Genomic DNA, 16,854 nt, shown 5'->3' on the forward strand with positions numbered 1-16,854 from the left:
CGCGTTAGCAGGAAGCGGGATCCGAAGCAGAGTGGCCAGCACTCAACAGGATGTCTGCTTTGGGATGTGGGCATCCCAAGCACGGCGCCAAACGCTGGCCTCGGCTTCTGAAAGGCATTTTTTCCACTAGAGTACCTAACGTGGCCTACTGTAACCTAGCGTTCCTTCATCCGCGGCTGAGAACAGCCCAGGCTCCCGCCCTCCCTCATTGTCCCTTCCCTCGAAGCACTTGCGCCACGCCCTTCACGTTCTGGCGCTAAGTGCGGGCCAATGCAGTCGCTGCCCAAGGATCACAGGACGGAGGAAGCGAAACCGCCAGCCAACGCGAAGCCACTTGCAGCGCAAAGAGGGAGGACTGCGTTTCAGGGGTGTCTTCAGGCCAATGAGGAGAAGGTTACGCGTCACGTCTCCCGCGCAACAGAGGCAGCGTAGCTTCCCGAGACACGTGACCAGAGAGCAGGCGCAGCCCAGCCCCACCTCCTGGTCTGGAGGTAGCGCGATGGGCCACGCTTCCAATGGCTAGCAGAACCTCTAGTCACGTGCGATTTTTGCAAGCTCAGCTGCTCCCGGGGGGTCATGTGACAGTTGACATACGTACGACGCTACCCAATGGAAGCGGAAAGTTGCCTTCTCAGACCAGCGATTGGCTTGTCGCCACGAATAATAGCCGGGTGGGGGCGGGAACAGCCTATCACGTGCTGCGGGGTGGAACGGGGCGGGGCAGACCCCTGGTTGCGGGGCGCGCGGCGCGCAGGCGCCCTGGGGACCCGGTAGCGGCGGCGGCGGCGGCGGCTGCGGCGACAGCGGCGGCGAAAGCAGCCGGATAGCTGACCGGAGCGGGAGGCGTCTGTAGCGGCCATGGCGGCGGATGGAGAGCGTTCCCCGCTGCTGTCCGAACCCATCGACGGAGGCGCTGGCGGCAACGGTTTAGTGGGGCCGGGAGGGAGTGGGGCTGGGCCCGGGGGAGGCCTGACCCCCTCCGCACCACCGTACGGAGCCGGTAAACATGCCCCGCCCCAGGGTAAGCCGGGGCGGGTCCGAATTATTCCCGGGGGTACTCTGCGTGGAGGCGAGGGGCGGGGCCGAGTGGAGGCGGGGTCCAAGCGGCAGGTGCAGGTCGGTTGCACCTGTGACGGGGTGAGGTTTCCGCCCCTCCGCACTCGCGACCAGAGGACGGAAGGGGATTTCGAGGAAGCTGAGTGAAAGGGCGATTATTAGAAGCCCGCCGAGCTCGGTCCGAAGGGTTGAGGCTCAGAGTTCCTGTGGAGCATCCCTTGGGGTGTCTGTAAGTGACCCTAGGCTTTCTTTGTATCTGCTTCCTCAGCCTTCCCCCCGTTCCCCGAGGGGCACCCAGCTGTGTTGCCTGGGGAGGACCCACCCCCCTACTCACCGCTGACCAGCCCGGATAGTGGGAGCGCCCCCATGATTACCTGCCGAGTCTGCCATTCTCTCATCAATGTGGAAGGCAAGATGCATCAGCATGTAGTCAAATGTGGTGTCTGCAACGAAGCCACTGTGAGTGACACGCATACGAAACGGGCCCTGTTTTCCTGGATCCTCTTTCTGATCTCTTGATTCCAGACTCCACCGAAGCAGGAGCCAGTGTTCTTCACGAAACTCGCGTTTCGGTTCCAGGAGTCTCACCCAGCCATTTCTCCAGAAGCCACTCCCCAAAGCTACCGTGCACCACCCCTGCTTCGTACCTATCCTGCTTACTGAAATCTAGTTCTCACTTGCAGATCTCGTGATGTGTGCTCTTTCATTTCTCCTTCCTGGCTGGGGCCTGATGTGTCTGATTTCTCCTTGAAGTGGTTTTGGAGGGAAATGGAAGGCACTGGGATTAACGATTAGCTTGCTAATGTTACCGTTGTTCCCTAGCCCATCAAGAATGCACCTCCAGGAAAAAAATATGTCCGATGTCCCTGTAACTGCCTCCTTATCTGCAAAGTGACTTCCCAGCGGATTGCCTGTCCTCGGCCTTACTGGTAAGAAGCGTTAGGTGGGGAACAACCTTAAGTGGGAAAAATTTGGAAAGCTGAAAAACGGATAGTGTATATAAAGAGTTTAGAAGGAAAAGAAGCTATGGAACAGCCATTTTCTCATTTCTCAGTAAAACCATTGGGGTGAAATGGTGTCCTTTAGGCGAATGGAGAGCTTTGGGTTCCGGGCGCATTACTGTGAAATTAAAGGGGAATTGGAGACTTTAAATTTAAGCTGGGCTCTTCCTCAAGGAGTATCTTAGATGCCCTAGAAATAGAGGAACTTGATAGAAAGGAAGGGGGTGGGGGATAAGAAGTAACAGTGGATCCTTAGAATGAAAAACTTTCAGCTGGCGCCGCGGCTCACTAGGCTAATCCTCCACCTGCAGTGCTGGTACTCTGGGTTCTAGTCCCGGTTGGGGCGCTGGTTCTGTCCCGGTTGCTCCTCTTCCAGTCCAGCTCTCTGCTGTGGCCCGGGAGGGCAGTGGAGGATGACCCAAGTCCTTGGGCCCTGCACCCACATGGGAGACCAGGAGGAAGCACCTGGCTCCTGCCTTCGGATCAGCACAATGCGCCGCCCGTAGTGGCCATTTGGGGGGTTAGCCAATGGAAGGAAGACCTTTCTGTCTCTCTCTCACTGTTTAACTCTGCCTGTCCAAAAAAAAAAAAAAAAAAAAAAAGAATGAAAAACTTTCTTTCATATATAGCAAAAGAATCATCAACCTCGGACCCGTGCACCCAGGACCTCTGAGTCCAGAACCACAGCCCGTGGGTGTCAGAGTCACCTGTGGACATTGCAAGAATACTTTCCTGGTGAGGAGGGGTGTTTGGGAAGCCCTGGGGGACAAGCTAGGCGTTAACATGAGTGTGCAGAGCAGAAAAAGTTTGTTTGCTGTGACGCATTTCCCACCCCCCCTGCTCCGACGTTCTCTGGAGGAAGGCCCTGCTTTAGCTGCTTTTCTTTCTCCATAGTGGACAGAGTTCACAGACCGAACCTTGGCGCGTTGCCCTCACTGCAGGAAAGTGTAAGTGACTATGGACAGAACTGGTACTTGGGTGGTGTGTCGAATAAAACTACAGCCCCGTTGCAAGGTGTTCGCCTCCCCACAGGTCATCTATTGGGCGCAGATACCCACGAAAGAGATGTGTCTGTTGCTTCTTGCTTGGTTTACTCTTGGCGGTCACTGCTACTGGCCTTGCTGTGAGTAACCTTGACCCAGCCCCTTTCATGCCTCAGCCTCGTCTCCATAGGCTAAGACTGGAGAAATGAGTCCCCTGAAGAACTGAAACTGGGGGTAGAGGGTTGGTGTTTTAAGATGTGGATGAGCTGGTCTTTACTGTTACCAGAGGAGTGCAAAAACAGAGGAAAACACGATCTAGAAACAGTTGATGTTGAATTGCGCTTAGGAAGCCTGGCTCCATTGTCAGACGTGGAGAGAAACTCTGTGGCTGTCTGGGATGGCATGAGAATGCCCCTGCCCAAGGGGAGCTGAGCAGACCTGCTCCTAGAAAGGTCCCTGGAGGTAGCTGTGCATGGAGAGAGCAGGGACTGAAATTTGAGTTCTGTTACTGACTGTGCTTGGGACTTCAGGAAGTTGTGGGCAGTCAACAGTAACCCCATCTTCTTCTTCCCCCTTCTCCTTGTCAGTTTGGCACATGGAAGCATGCACGGCGGTATGGAGGCATCTACGCAGCCTGGGCGTTTGTGATCCTGTTGGCTGTGCTGTGTTTGGGCCGGGCCCTCTATTGGGCCTGCATGAAGGTCAGCCACCCTGTCCAGAACTTCTCCTGAGCCCCACGATGACCCACAGACTGTGCCTGGCCCCTCCCTGGTGGGGACAGTGACACTACCAAGGGAGCTGGGATGACTCCCTGGGCTTCTGTGAGGAAGCCAAGCAGCTGCCTTCCTTTTCCCTGGGGAGAGGTAGGAAGGAACCAGGCCTTCATTTGGTTTGGAGGGGTGGATAAGACCATTGCTGGCCATCTGCTTTCCTCCAAGGATTGCAGTTTAGGGTGAAGTAGGCAAAACGTCGCCCCTAAACCTGGGTCCTCAAGACGGTTCTAGCCTAGTTCTTCCTATGTGCTCCCTGAACCCATCCCTGTCCCTTACACATTCCAGGGCAGGGTGGGGGTGGGTAGCCCTGGGGGTTCCCCTCCGTCTTTTGCACCATTAGGACCTTGCTGCTGCTATTGCACTTCACCAGGGGCTGGCTCTGGCCTCAGTACCCTGTCTCCTCTCCCACATTCCATGTCCTATGGGGGTGGGGTCAGCCGCTGCTTTGTACAGAACCACAGGAACTGGTGTGTATATAACTATTTAATTTGGGGTACGTTCCCCTAGTCCTGTACTTCCTTGAACTCCTCCTTCAAACCTTCCCTGCCCCCCAGTTGCAGTATTAAACTGGGCGGGTAGGACTGCTGTCTTGGGGGAGGTTAGGGACTCACCCTGTGCTTGTAAATAAAGAAGGTCATGACTACCCTTTTCTCTTTGGTAACTTGTATGTATGGAAAGAGGAGAGACACCACTTACAGTTCCTCAAAGGAGTAAAACACACAGACAGCAAGGCTGAAACTATGAGCATTTATTTTCACATATAGTTCAGCTTTTTTTGTGAAATAAAAAAAGCATAGGTGGGGGGGAGACACAGAACTCACAAACATAAAAACGTTAGGGGCTTTGGGAGAAACCTAAGTCCATCATAGGAGCCTAGTTAGAGGACTCATATTTTTACAGAAGAAAATACAGTGCAGATATCTCTAGAGCTTTTAGAGAAGGAATTCTACTTTGGGAGTAATCAGGGGGAGGTGTCACAGTGCCAGGTATAGGGTGATGGGACAGTGATCACTGCCGAGGGCCTTGGAACGGATCTTGCTGTCACACAAGGCAGGTAGTAGAGAGTGGGACAACAAAAAGTAATCAAGGCGCCAACCAACGTTCTTGGACCGGGCATTCATCATGTAAGTCCAAAAGGTATAGGCGTAGGCAGTGTCAGGGTAGAGGTGCCGAAAGCTGTCGGTCAGTGGCACAGCCTGCAGCAATTCCCCAAAGCCTTGGCGCTCTTGTGGAGTGAAGCCAGCATTCTTTTTGTTCCCTTTGGGGTTGCGAAGGTCAATTTCTTCATGCGCCACGTTGAGGTCCCCACACAGCACAAGAGGCTTGCGGGAAGCCAAGCCCTTCAGGAACTTTCGGAAGGCTTCGTCCCAGCGCTGGCGGTACTCCAACCTTACCAGACCACGGCCCGCGTTAGGCACGTAGGCTGTTACCAGCACGAACGCATCAAATTCAGCCACAATCACCCGGCCTTCCTGATCGTGTTCTTCCTCACCTACAAAATCAGTGCAACAGAATCAGCATAAAGAACTGCACGAAGAGAAGGCAGGGAAGAAAGGAATCGGAGTGGGCCAGGACAGTATCAGCAGTTCTGGAAGCACTCAGGCACTGGGGGCAGCAGGCTCTTACCAATGCCATAGGAGACCTTGAGCGGGCACTGGCGGGAAAGGAGGCCCACCCCGCTGTATCCTTCCTTGTCTGAAGGAGCTGACCAGTACTGGTGAGGTAATCCAGGCAGCTCCTGAAGTTCAGCTGGCAGCTTGTTCTCTGAACACTTGGTCTCCTGGAGGCACAGAATATCTGGGGCTTCTTCCTTTATCCACTGGGAGTGAAAAAGGGGAAAAAACATCAGCTCAGGAGACTTTTACTCAATACATGTGCATAAGCAGCTCTGTGTAGCAGCACAAATCTTGGACAATTATTGTAACTGACAATGGAAGGAGGTAAAAAAAAAATCTTACATGCTACACTAAGAGATTGTGTTTTTTTCTATAGGTAGCAGATAGCCAGCTAAGATTTTGTTGGTTGTTTTTTAGACTTAAAAAGCAAGATTTATGACAGTCAAAGACATCCAGCCACAACAGCATGGAGGGGGACTTCCAAGAGAGGAAAAAACCCAAAGGGGCTGGTGTTAGGGGTTTTTAAGTACAATTCTGGGGAAGAAACTGTTAATAAGGTGGGGACAGGGGCCAGTGCTGTGGCACAGCGGGTTAACACCCTGGCCTGAAGCACTGGCATCCCATATGGGCGCCAGTTCAAGATCCGGCTGCTCCATTTTTTTGAGTGGGAAAATAGCTTTATTTCTCTGGGGAGCAGGTGGGCGTTGGTCTCAGAACTTCTGGAACTGCTTCTTGGTGCCATCGGCCTTGGTGACCTTGAGCACGTTGAAGCGCAAGGTCTTGCTGAAGGGCCGGTACTCGATTTATTTTGTTTATTTGAAAGAGTTACAGAGAGAGGTATAGACAGAAAGGTCTTCCATCTGCTGGTTCACTCCCCAGATGGCTGCAATGGCCAGCGGCTGCTCCACTTCTGATCCAGCTCTCTGCTATGGCCTGGGAAAACAGTAGAAGATGGCCCAAGTCCTTGGACCCCTGCACCGGTGTGGGAGACCCAGAAGATCCTGGCTTCAGATGGGCGCAGCTCTGGCTGTTGCAGTCAATTGGGGAGTGAACCATTGTATGGAAGACCTCTCTCTCTCTCTGTAACTTTGCCTTTCAAACAAATGGATAAATCTTTAAAAGAAAAGAAAAGGTGGGAATGAACCCAACAGAAGACCTGATTTACAATCCTTTATGCTGTCTGGCTTGCTCAGGATGAAACATTAGAGCCATCACAAGGGCAGCTAAGACTTTTAAGCAGTAGATTTGGGAATGGAGGGTATTCTGGAGCTAAAATGGAGGCTGGCCAGCACAGAGTTTTTTGCAACAGTCGGAGGAAGGATACATTAGTAAGACTGGCAATGGCAATGAAGGAATGGACATTCCAGCAAGTCTTGGTTCATCTTCTACTGCTTTCCCTTTGCCCCTTGTACTTCTCCCACAAGAAAAGAAAGGAGAAAAAAAAGTTACATCCTGGGCATTAAAATGAAAAGACGCTAATGAAGCCCCGAGACCATTCAGCATGAAATCTGAATTCCACTCACATCTAAGCCTTTCTTCTTAATCCAGGCTCGAAGCCCATCCACGTTCCAGGAGCAGATCTTCAGTGTGGCAGCTTTGCCGCTAGGTGAGGTTTTCTGGTCTGGGGGGTCCTCATACAGCACGGGGCCCTCTCCTGCTGACTCTTTTTCATTTTTCTTCGCTGCCGTCTTAGCCTTCTTGGTCTCTGGCTCTATAACGAGAATAATACGTAGGGATAAGAGCTGGAGGTTTCCAACATCGAGTCAGAGTCCAAGGCAAACGCACCGCGACCCTGCGGTTAGCGCGACTTCCTCTCCTGCGCCCGCTATGAGTTGGCCCACAGCTAACATTTCGCCAAGGGACTCAGAAGCAGCCCCCCCAACCCCGCCCACCGCGACTGGCAGGGAGAGGCCGCTTCACTCTCACCCGTCTTGGGCTCCTCCCCGTCTTCTGCCGCGGCCCCCTTCTTCCCTCGCTTTGGCATGCCTGTAACGATCGCCCTTCGGCACCCGAACCACGTCGACCACCGAAGCAGTATCTTCACCGCGATGCCTAAGGATGCAAAGATATACGACTCAGCCGGCGAAGGCTGGGGAGAAAACTCCTGCCCTGGACGGCCCCCGCACTAAGTCCCGCCTTTCAAACCACATAATCTCTGAATCCTGTCCCCGCCTCGGTGCATCAGGCCTTCGGCGCTTCACTCACTTCCCAACTAGATCTATCCATAGAGCGTTTGAATCACCGCGAGATCCGCTCTACGGCCAACGGGAGACCTTTACTAAAGGTCCCGTGAGGCAGCTAGCGGAGGCCCCTCCAACAAGCAAAAACGCAGCGCTGCACCTGACCTGCTCCTGCCCCAGCCTGGCTCCTTACCCGAGCACAAAGAAGGGAGCACGCTGGACACCCACGTGGGTAACTGGCGTGGTCACGTGACCCGGGGCCGCGCGTGATTGGGCCGTCTGCCACCACGTGACGGAGACTCTGACACGCCCCTCTCACTCCGCGGAGGGCTGAAGGTCCCAAGGCTCCGTTCTTGGGCTGTTCACGTTCGTGCCTGATGTACGGCTCCTTCTGGCGCCCCGACCGAAGGAGCCGGCGCCGTGCGAGGGAGCGGAAGCTCAGTGGCAGCGACTGGGCTGGGCCGCAGGAGAGAGGCGGGGGAGTGGACTAGGTAGGGCCGGCGCAGAGGCCGGCTCAGCGCTCCCGGCAGCTCCGGAGACAGGTTCCGGAAGGGGCCTTGCGGGTCGCCGGCGGGCACAGGCGCAGGCGCGGGCACTGCCCCCGCGGCAGGTTTTGGTGTCCGGGCGCGGTTTACTGTTTACCAACAGCGTGCCGGTACCGCCCGCAGAGGGCTGTCGCGGCTCGGTGTTTGGCGCCTTGGCGTTCTCTCTCAGGCGGCGCCATGCCGACGGTGCTGGGGTTTGAAGGCAGCGCCAACAAGATTGGCGTGGGAGTGGTGCGGGATGGCAAGGTGCTGGCCAACCCGCGGCGGACCTATGTCACGCCTCCGGGCACAGGTGAGTCCTGGGCTTAATTTGCGACGACCTTCCCCGCGCACATCACCTATTTCCCTGAACACCAGTGAATGGGGCCCGGGGAATTTTGTCCCATTTTACAGCTCGTTGAGGTTATGTGATGTTATTGTCAGAAGGCGGATGAGTGGAAGAGCCACAGGCGCTTGGACCTGAATCTTCTGGGGTTGTCGAGCTTTCATTGAGTGCTTTTTGCGTACCAAGACCTCATAAACTTGTAGAAATCTACCCTGGAGTCTAATGTATAAACGAATTGTAACAGCGTGATGAGTGGTGTAATAGAGATGGACTCAAAATGTTGTAAAATGCGGAGGAGAGACGTGAAGATGGAAGGAATTAGGATTTAGGTACCGGATAGAATTGACTGGTATTGGGATACTCTTGACTTTTTTTTTTTTCACTTTTTAATGTTTGCTTTTTGCTTATTTTTATCTACTGGAAAGGCAGGGTGACAGCCAGCCAGAGAGAACCTCATCTACTGGTCCACTTCCCAAATGCCTGCAGTAGCCAGGGCTGAGTGAGGCAGAAGCCAGGAGCCAATAGCTCCATCCGTGTCTCCCATTTATGGGTTGCAGGGGCTCATACTCTTGGCCATCATCTGCTCCCTGCCAGGGTGCACATCAGCAGGAACTTGGATTGGAAGCCGAGTAGCTAGGTCTTGAGCCTGGGCACTCCCATGGGGGATGTGGGTGTCCCAAGTGCCAGAACACCCACTGTACTTTGTGACTCTTAAAATGGGAGTGGTGGTGCCTTAACATTGTGTCTTGGGGACCAAATGAAAGTACCAGACACTGAACAGCTTCTGTTCCGTATGGTTTATGAGCTATTGTATCTTGCCTACTCTCCCCTCAAACACCTGCACATATAGGAGGGGGCAAATGATTTCCATGTACCAGAGCAGCCTCTGAACAAGTAATGTGACGGGTTGTACGTATTAGAAGTGCTTGTATATCTATGTTTAAGTCTTTCCTATTCTAAGCACTTGGGTACTGGGAGTACAAGAATAAATCAAATAGCCAATGTTTTCAGGTAATTGTAGTTAAACTGTGGAAACCACTGATAACTTTAATGCTATGCTATAATTGTTAGGTGTAAGATACAGTGATGTGATTATGTGTAGGATTCTGCATGAGGTAGGTATCGGTTGAGTTTGTTTTTTTTTCAAAGATTTTTTTTTTTTTAATTTTAGAGTTATAGGCAGAGAGAGAGAGAGGTGTCTCCCATCTGCTGGCTCATTTCCCAAATGGCCACAATGACCAGAGCTGGACCAATCTGAAGGCAGGAGTCAGGAGCTTCTTTTGGGTCTCCCACATGGGTTCAGGGGCCCAAGCATTTGGGCCATCTTCTACTGCTTTCATCAGCAGGGAGCTGGATGGGAAGTGGTGCAGCGGGGACTCGAACTGGTGCCCATATGGGATGCCGGCACTGCAGGTGGACGCTTAACCTACTACGCCACAGTGCCGGCCCCTCACTTGGGTCTTTTTTTTTTTTTATTTTTTTTATTTTTTTATTTTTGACAGGCAGAGTGGACAGTGAGAGAGAGAGACAGAGAGAGAAAGGTCTTCCTTTGCCGTTGGTTCACCCTCCAATGGCCGCCGCTGCAGCCGGCGCACCGCGCTGATCCGATGGCAGGAACCAGGATCCAGGTGCTTTTCCTGGTCTCCCATGGGGTGCAGGGCCCAAGCACCTGGGCCATTCTCCACTGCACTCCCTGGCCATAGCAGAGAGCTGGCCTGGAAGAGGGGCAACCGGGACAGAATCCGGCGCCCCGACCGGGACTAGAACCCGGTGTGCCGGCGCCGCAAGGTGGAGGATTAGCCTATTGAGCCACGGCGCCGGCCCTCATTTGGGTCTTAATGCTGAGTAGGAATTGAGTAGGAAGAAAGGCACTTCTGATACCTGAACAGCTTACGTAGAGGTTAGAATGTGTCTGAAAACCTGGAAGACAGGGTGCTTGAGGAGAATGGAAGGAGTCTTCCTGCATTACTGAAACTCAGGAGGCTTCACTGTCATAGTTTTAAAATTCTACTTGTCTTTGCTGCAGAAAACCCTTATGACCCCTGGCCTGTTCCCATTTTCTAGGATTCCTTCCAGGTGACACTGCCAGGCACCACCGAGCTGTTATCCTAGATCTGCTGCAGGAGGCGCTGAGCGAGGCTGGATTAACCTCCCAGGATATTGATTGCATTGCCTACACCAAGGGTATGACTGGGGGAGTGGTCAATGTTGGAGGAATGTGGAGCCTGGGTAGGTCAAAATGGCCTCTGCCTTGCCTCTGTCACCACCACAAGCCCTCTCCCGCTTTGACATTCCCTAGTTCCTCACCTGTTTTTTTCCAATCCAGCATTCTGACTACCATTTCTGTCCCCTAGGTCCTGGCATGGGTGCTCCACTAGTTTCTGTGGCTGTCGTGGCTCGTACCGTGGCCCAGCTGTGGAATAAGCCATTGCTAGGCGTGAACCACTGTATAGGCCACATTGAGATGGGCCGTCTCATCACTGGAGCCACCAGCCCAACTGTGCTGTATGTCAGCGGGGGAAACACACAGGTATTTTGAGTACTCCACCTATTTCATCCTACTTTGTGGGCAGTGAACCAGTGACTTCTGTGGCTTACCTGAGTTGTGGGGACTGCCTGTGAAACAGAACTGAACCTAGCTCTTCACCAGAAAACTCAAAACAGAGTTCGTAATAGCAGATTTCGACAGGATATTAAAACTTTAGGTGACTTTTATATATTTGATTATACAAAAAAGATTAGGAATTTCCAATTTAGAAAACAATGATAAGGATTTAAGCTTATATTATTTTGAAGCTTTTTTTTTTCTGTACATTTTAGCAATTAAAACTAAGGGGCACTACCAATTTATTTATTTATTTTTTTAAGATAACTAGACATTTTGTAATGAAGGTAAATGTAGACTTTGCTATTTTAACACTACAAAATGTAAGTAACTTTAAGAAGCAACTTTATAGATGTTAAAAAGAATTTTACATGTATAGGTGTAGCTAAAATTGCCTGGGATACTTTACATGACCTTTTAAGGTTGGGATTGGATTTCTTTCCCACGGAACACCTAATAGGGTTATTAGAAATAGCTCAGCATTGTCCCCAGCTTATGAAAGGGTTGTGTTCTGAAACTGTTTTGTGAAGTGGTTACTGTGAGGCACACCTTCCTGTGGTGACCATGTGGGAACATGAGTGCGTAGAGGGCAAGTAGTTGAAGCCTGAAGGATGACATACAAGTTTAGGGACTTGGGTTGTGGAAAGCAGCAATAGACACTGTAGGAGTTCATGAAGAGAAGTGGTAAGGGTTCCTCTTCCTCTTCCCTTTTGAATCTTTCTTAGATGTTAAAAGCAAAGATGATGATTGGGTGGTAAGGAATAACTAATAGAAAAAAGGTTTTTTTGCCAGCAAAGAAGTATATCAGAAAGGAAGAAAATCCCTAGTGGCACTGGGAGGGGAAAGGAACTCTCTGGTCCCTGGGAAGCCTGCAGCATGAGACCGTAGGTGCTAGGTATTTGCTGTGTGGAAGTTGGACACATGAAGAACTGGCCTCAGGAGACTGCCATTGCTGGGTTGGGTGGTCCATTGGTCTGACCCCACATAAGGTTTTCTGTTTCATCAAAATGACTTTCTTTCCAAATGCCACTACCGTGGTAGGAATCTAGAATGATTCTTGCTTCCTGTCTCCAAGCAAGATACCTGTTCCTAATCTACACCGGCAGGGTGGCGTCTAAGGAATGTGTCCAACCTGTGAAGCGGAGAAATGTATTTGAAATTTTTTTTTTTTTTTTTTTTTTGACAGGCAGAGTGGACAGTGAGAGAGAGAGACAGAGAGAGAAAGGTCTTCCTTTTGCCGTTGGATCACCCTCCAATGGCCGCTGCTGCAGCCGGCGCACTGCGCTGATCCGATGGCAGGAGCCAGGATCCAGGTGCTTTTCCTGGTCTCCCATGGGGTGCAGGGCCCAAGCACCTGGGCCATCCTCCACTGCACTCCCTGGCCATAGCAGAGAGCTGGCCTGGAAGAGGGGCAACCGGGACAGAATCCGGAGCCCCAACCGGGACTAGAACCCGGTGTGCCGGTGCCGCATGGTGGAGGATTAGCCTAGTGAGCCACGGCGCCGGCATGTATTTGAAATTATAGCTTGCGGCCGGCGCCGCAGCTCACTAGGCTAATCCTCCGCCTTGCGGCGCCGGCTCACCGGGTTCTAGTCCCGGTCGGGGCGCCGGATTCTGTCCCGGTTGCCCCTCTTCCAGGCCAGCTCTCTGCTGTGGCCAGGGAGTGCAGTGGAGGATGACCCAGGTGCTTGGGCCCTGCACCCCATGGGAGACCAGGAGAAGCACCTGGCTCCTGTCAGCGGATCAGCGTGGTGCGCCGGCCGCGGTGGTCATTGGAGGGTGAACCAATGGCAAAGGAAGACCTTTCTCTCTGTCTCTCTCTCTCACTGTCCACTCTGCCTGTCAAAAAAAAAAAAAAAAAAAAAAAAGAAATTATAGCTTGCTTCTGCCCTGACCAATCTATCTTCTGTAGATTAGGAATCTACTCTGGAAATCCTCAGGGTATGTGGGCTTCTTAGATAAGAGCTATGTTTTTAAAAATCACCCCTTAAGGGTCTGGGGAAGCTGTTTTTTCCATGTTGTCTTTGAAGCTCTGGTGGCTGTGTTGACCCTCTGCTACGTTCTTCCCCAAAGCCAAGTACTCCTCTTTACAGCCCTGAGGTTTCATGGAGATCCTCATCACCTCTAGGTGATTGCATACTCAGAGCGTCGGTACCGCATCTTTGGGGAGACTATCGATATTGCTGTGGGTAACTGTCTGGATCGTTTTGCCCGAGTGCTCAAGGTAAGCCCATGGGGCAGCAGGGAATCTAGATGTGGGTGGATTCCTGGGGAGCTATGGAAGTGAAGGAGGAAGTAAATAGCTTCGTCTTCCCACGTGCCTGACTCCATCCTCTTCCAGTCTTTTTTTTTTTTTTTTTTTTGGTAGATTTCCAATGACCCCAGTCCTGGCTACAACATTGAACAGATGGCAAAGAGGTAAGGGAGTGCAAGGTGGAGGCTGGCTGCTAGGGCTTCAGGGCTTGCTCTACATGTACATTAGCGAGATTCGGGAAAGGCTTTGCAGGGTGAGCGCCAGCTGACTGTAGGCTCTGTGCCCTTACTTATCCCCATATAGAGGCAAGAAACTGGTCGAGCTGCCCTACACTGTAAAGGGGATGGACGTCTCATTCTCAGGGATCCTGTCTTTTATTGAGGTGAGTGTGAGAGGTAAGATGGGGGCATTTCTGTGTTTTTTTTAATGAAGCTTATCTGTTTTACTTTCTGTTTTATGTCTTTTCATATAGCATAGTCCTGACCCATATCAGATGCTGAATAAACTCACAACAGTTATTGGCCATCTTCTCTGTGCACTGTTCTAGAAAGCAAGGATACAGCAGGGAGCAAAACAGAAATTCCTGCCTACGTGGAGCTTAGATTCTAATGAGGGAGATAGACAAGAAACAAGAGGGGGAAAATAACCTAGAGTACATCAGGAGGGAAAAGTGCTATGGAGAAAAATTAAGCAAGATGCATAAGGAGTGGGGTATGCAAGAGCACGCGTTCAAGAAGTAATTCTAGAATCTGGAGTGCTACCAGTTCTTGGTACCAGAGAAGGGCAAGGTGTGGTATAGGATTTGCTCGCAGTGTGAATTGTGGTGAAAGATGCTAATTCTCTTGGCTGTAACTTTTGCTCTCATGTAATCTCCACATCACTGTTACATTGTTCCTTTTTCTCCTTCATTTGCAGGATGCAGCCCAGCGGATGCTGGCCACAGGCGAGTGTACTCCGGAGGATCTGTGTTTCTCCTTGCAGGTAATGGAGTACAGGCTGGTGCAGAAAGTTTGGGCTGGGGGAGGTTTTATACAATAGAGCAGAACTAAGCTGGGATGTCCCTGATATTTGCTCCTTGTCTGTCCCCCACAGGAAACCGTGTTTGCAATGCTGGTAGAGATCACGGAGCGAGCTATGGCGCACTGTGGCTCCCAGGAGGCCCTCATTGTGGGAGGTGTGGGGTGTACGTATCATTGAATGGTGTTGCTCTTTCCTTTTCTTGGCATTGTGAGTCTTAGTCCCATTACTCTAAATGGCCAGGGATTTGGAAAATTATTAGTTTGCTCTCTTGCCCTGTGCCTCCCCATTCTTGCCTCTAGTCCTCTACTTCATTGTCCTAAGTGCACTTAAGATGCGCAGCTGGGTCAGGGAGAGATACCTGAAACTAAGCTAACCCTGTCTCCTGCCTCTTTATAGGTAACGTGAGGCTACAGGAGATGATGGAGATAATGTGCCAGGAACGTGGAGCTAAGCTTTTTGCCACAGATGAGAGGTAGAGACCTTTTCTTGTTCTGTTACTGTGATTTTATGCCCCTAGATCCTAAATCTCATGTCTCTTGCGTCCCAGATTCTGCATTGATAATGGAGCCATGATAGCCCAGGCTGGCTGGGAGATGTTCCAGGCCGGACACAGAACCCCACTCCGTGATTCTGGGATTACACAGAGGTGAGTGATTCCCTCTTTGTGGGGAATAGACAGGCTTGTTTGGGAGGTAGGCCAGAGTCAGCACAGGAGAGAGTCCATTCCTGATGGGGAGACAGAGAAAAATGGAAGGTGGTAAGTGGTAGACCTCCATCAGATTTTTCCTCTTTTTCCACAGGTATCGGACAGATGAAGTAGAAGTGACCTGGAGGGACTAGCAAGATGAACAGGATCAGAGTAGATAGTTTCCTAAGGGGAGCCCACAGGAACCTGGGCCTGACTCTCCTTCCTGACTTGGGAGTCATGGCAAGGCTATGGAATCCAGTCCCCCTGGCAAAGCTGGGGCCTGCAAGCACGGTTGGGAGCCCCTGTGGAACCTTAGGATGGCTCAACAATAAAGAATTTTTGATTTTATATGTTGATAATTAGATTGTGTTCCTCAGAACAGGGTACAGTCTTGTTGATGGAGTGAACAGATAAGGAGCCGGGGTCAGAACAGCACTGTGACTGACTGTGCAGGTAGCCTCTGGAGGCCTCTGCCCAGGAGCCAAAAACGTGGAGAAGTCATGGGTGCTGTCCTAACGGCTCTCTAGCAATGTTGTTTTAGTATCAGACCCAGTCCTGTCTGCTTTATAGTCATTATCTCATTTGAATTACGTGATGTAGACACTCAGGACTTTCTTCAGGATAGCCTGGAGATAGGTCTGATTTACAGCTTGAGTAAAACCGCCCTTGTCCATGCACTTCCTCCCACGCACGTCACATGTGCCTCCATTGGCAGGCTTCCCTCCTGCCGCAGCCACCAGAGTAATCATCCCATTATGTTTGCAAGATTATCATCACAACAGGTCTTGAACTGCCGAGTCACCTCATCTCTTTTAAAAAAAGATTTATTTATTTATTTGAAAGGCAGAGTTACAGAGAAGCAGAGGCAGAGAGAGAGAGAGAGAGAGAGAGAGATAAAGGTCTTCTATCCACTGGTTCACTCCCCGGTGGCTGCAACAGCTGGAGCCAGGAGCCTGGAGCTTCTTCCAGGTCTCCCACGCAGACACAGGGGTCCAAGGACTTGGAGGACTTGGGCCACCTTCTGCTGCTTTCTAAGGCCATAGCAGAGAGCTGGATCGGAAGTGGAGCAGCCAGGACTCAAACCAGTGCCCATCTGCGATGCCAGCACTGCAGGCGGCAGCCTTACTTGCTGCGCCATGGCGCTGGCCCTGTTACCTCATCTTTTACATGCTTAAGAACCATTTGTGTTTGTACCCCCTTTTTTGTCTCCATCTGAATCCTTCCAGTGCCTAAATCTTTTCTACTGTGTTCCTGTGGAGCTAATAGCCAGTCACTTGCGAAGTGCCCTGCATCTTTAACCTCTTCCCTGAATGTTTGTTTCACATTCTTTTTTTTTTTTAAAGACTTACTTATTTATTTGAAAGAGTTACACAGAGAGAGGAGAGACAGAAAGAGAGGTCTTCCATCCGATGGTTCACTCCCCAATTGGCCTCAATGGTGCCGATCCGAAGCCATGAGCGAGGAGCTTCCGAGTCTCTCACACAGGTGCAGGGGCCCAAGGGCTTGGGCCACCTTCTACTGCTTTCTCAGGCCATAGCAGAAAGCTGGATGGGAAGTTGAGCAGCCAGGACTAGAACCGGCACCCATATGGGATGCCAGCGCTTCAGGCCAGGGCGTTGACCCGCTGCACCACAGCGCTGGCCCCTTGTTTCACATTCTTCCTCTGAGACCTGGTTTCTTGTGAGACCTCTGCTTCTGTCACCCCTGATTTGATGGTTTTTCTCTTCCAGACCCATTGTACTGTGGGGCCCAGAAGTGCAGACATTGCCATTTTCCCTCACACTATTTCCAGCCATTCTCCCTTATCC

General features: G+C 51.5%; 3 protein-coding genes across 7 annotated transcripts; 2 read left to right on the forward strand and 1 right to left on the reverse strand.

The window, feature by feature from the left end:
* The first annotated feature begins 761 nt into the window (after positions 1–761).
* Positions 762–4,456, forward strand: PIP4P1 (phosphatidylinositol-4,5-bisphosphate 4-phosphatase 1). 2 transcript variants are annotated; one of them, XM_002718034.6, is made up of 7 exons: positions 762–1,021; positions 1,325–1,515; positions 1,879–1,985; positions 2,687–2,792; positions 2,952–3,004; positions 3,090–3,180; positions 3,628–4,456. In XM_002718034.6, exons 1-7 carry the CDS (start codon positions 859–861, stop codon positions 3,769–3,771), a joined length of 855 nt encoding a protein of 284 aa, XP_002718080.1. In that variant the 5' UTR covers positions 762–858; the 3' UTR covers positions 3,772–4,456. The 2 variants fall into 2 exon arrangements, with proteins under 2 accessions (XP_002718080.1, XP_002718081.1); XM_002718035.6 differs by having other exon boundaries at positions 762–1,000.
* A 90-nt stretch (positions 4,457–4,546) lies between these two features.
* On the reverse strand, positions 4,547–7,943 carry APEX1 (apurinic/apyrimidinic endodeoxyribonuclease 1). 4 transcript variants are annotated; one of them, XM_008269300.5, is made up of 5 exons: positions 7,803–7,943; positions 7,356–7,481; positions 6,953–7,140; positions 5,440–5,632; positions 4,547–5,305 (listed from the first exon to the last, which is right to left on the reverse strand). In XM_008269300.5, the coding sequence occupies exons 2-5, from the start codon at positions 7,411–7,413 to the stop codon at positions 4,788–4,790; spliced, it is 957 nt and encodes a 318-aa protein (XP_008267522.1). In that variant the 5' UTR covers positions 7,414–7,481; positions 7,803–7,943; the 3' UTR covers positions 4,547–4,787. The 4 variants fall into 4 exon arrangements, with proteins under 4 accessions (XP_008267522.1, XP_008267523.1, XP_089166132.1 ...); XM_008269301.5 differs by having other exon boundaries at positions 7,775–7,810; XM_089310006.1 differs by having other exon boundaries at positions 7,635–7,810.
* A 15-nt stretch (positions 7,944–7,958) lies between these two features.
* OSGEP (O-sialoglycoprotein endopeptidase) lies at positions 7,959–15,394 on the forward strand. The gene is made up of 11 exons (XM_002718032.6): positions 7,959–8,446; positions 10,544–10,663; positions 10,834–11,009; positions 13,213–13,308; positions 13,453–13,502; positions 13,642–13,720; positions 14,254–14,319; positions 14,431–14,521; positions 14,755–14,830; positions 14,906–15,004; positions 15,159–15,394. Exons 1-11 carry the CDS (start codon positions 8,332–8,334, stop codon positions 15,196–15,198), a joined length of 1,008 nt encoding a protein of 335 aa, XP_002718078.1. The 5' UTR covers positions 7,959–8,331; the 3' UTR covers positions 15,199–15,394.
* Positions 15,395–16,854: the final 1,460 nt, after the last annotated feature.

Source organism: Oryctolagus cuniculus, chromosome 12 (assembly GCF_051225735.1).
Source record: "Oryctolagus cuniculus isolate XC-2025 breed Fujian yellow rabbit chromosome 12, ASM5122573v1, whole genome shotgun sequence".
NCBI classification, from domain to species: domain Eukaryota; kingdom Metazoa; phylum Chordata; class Mammalia; order Lagomorpha; family Leporidae; genus Oryctolagus; species Oryctolagus cuniculus.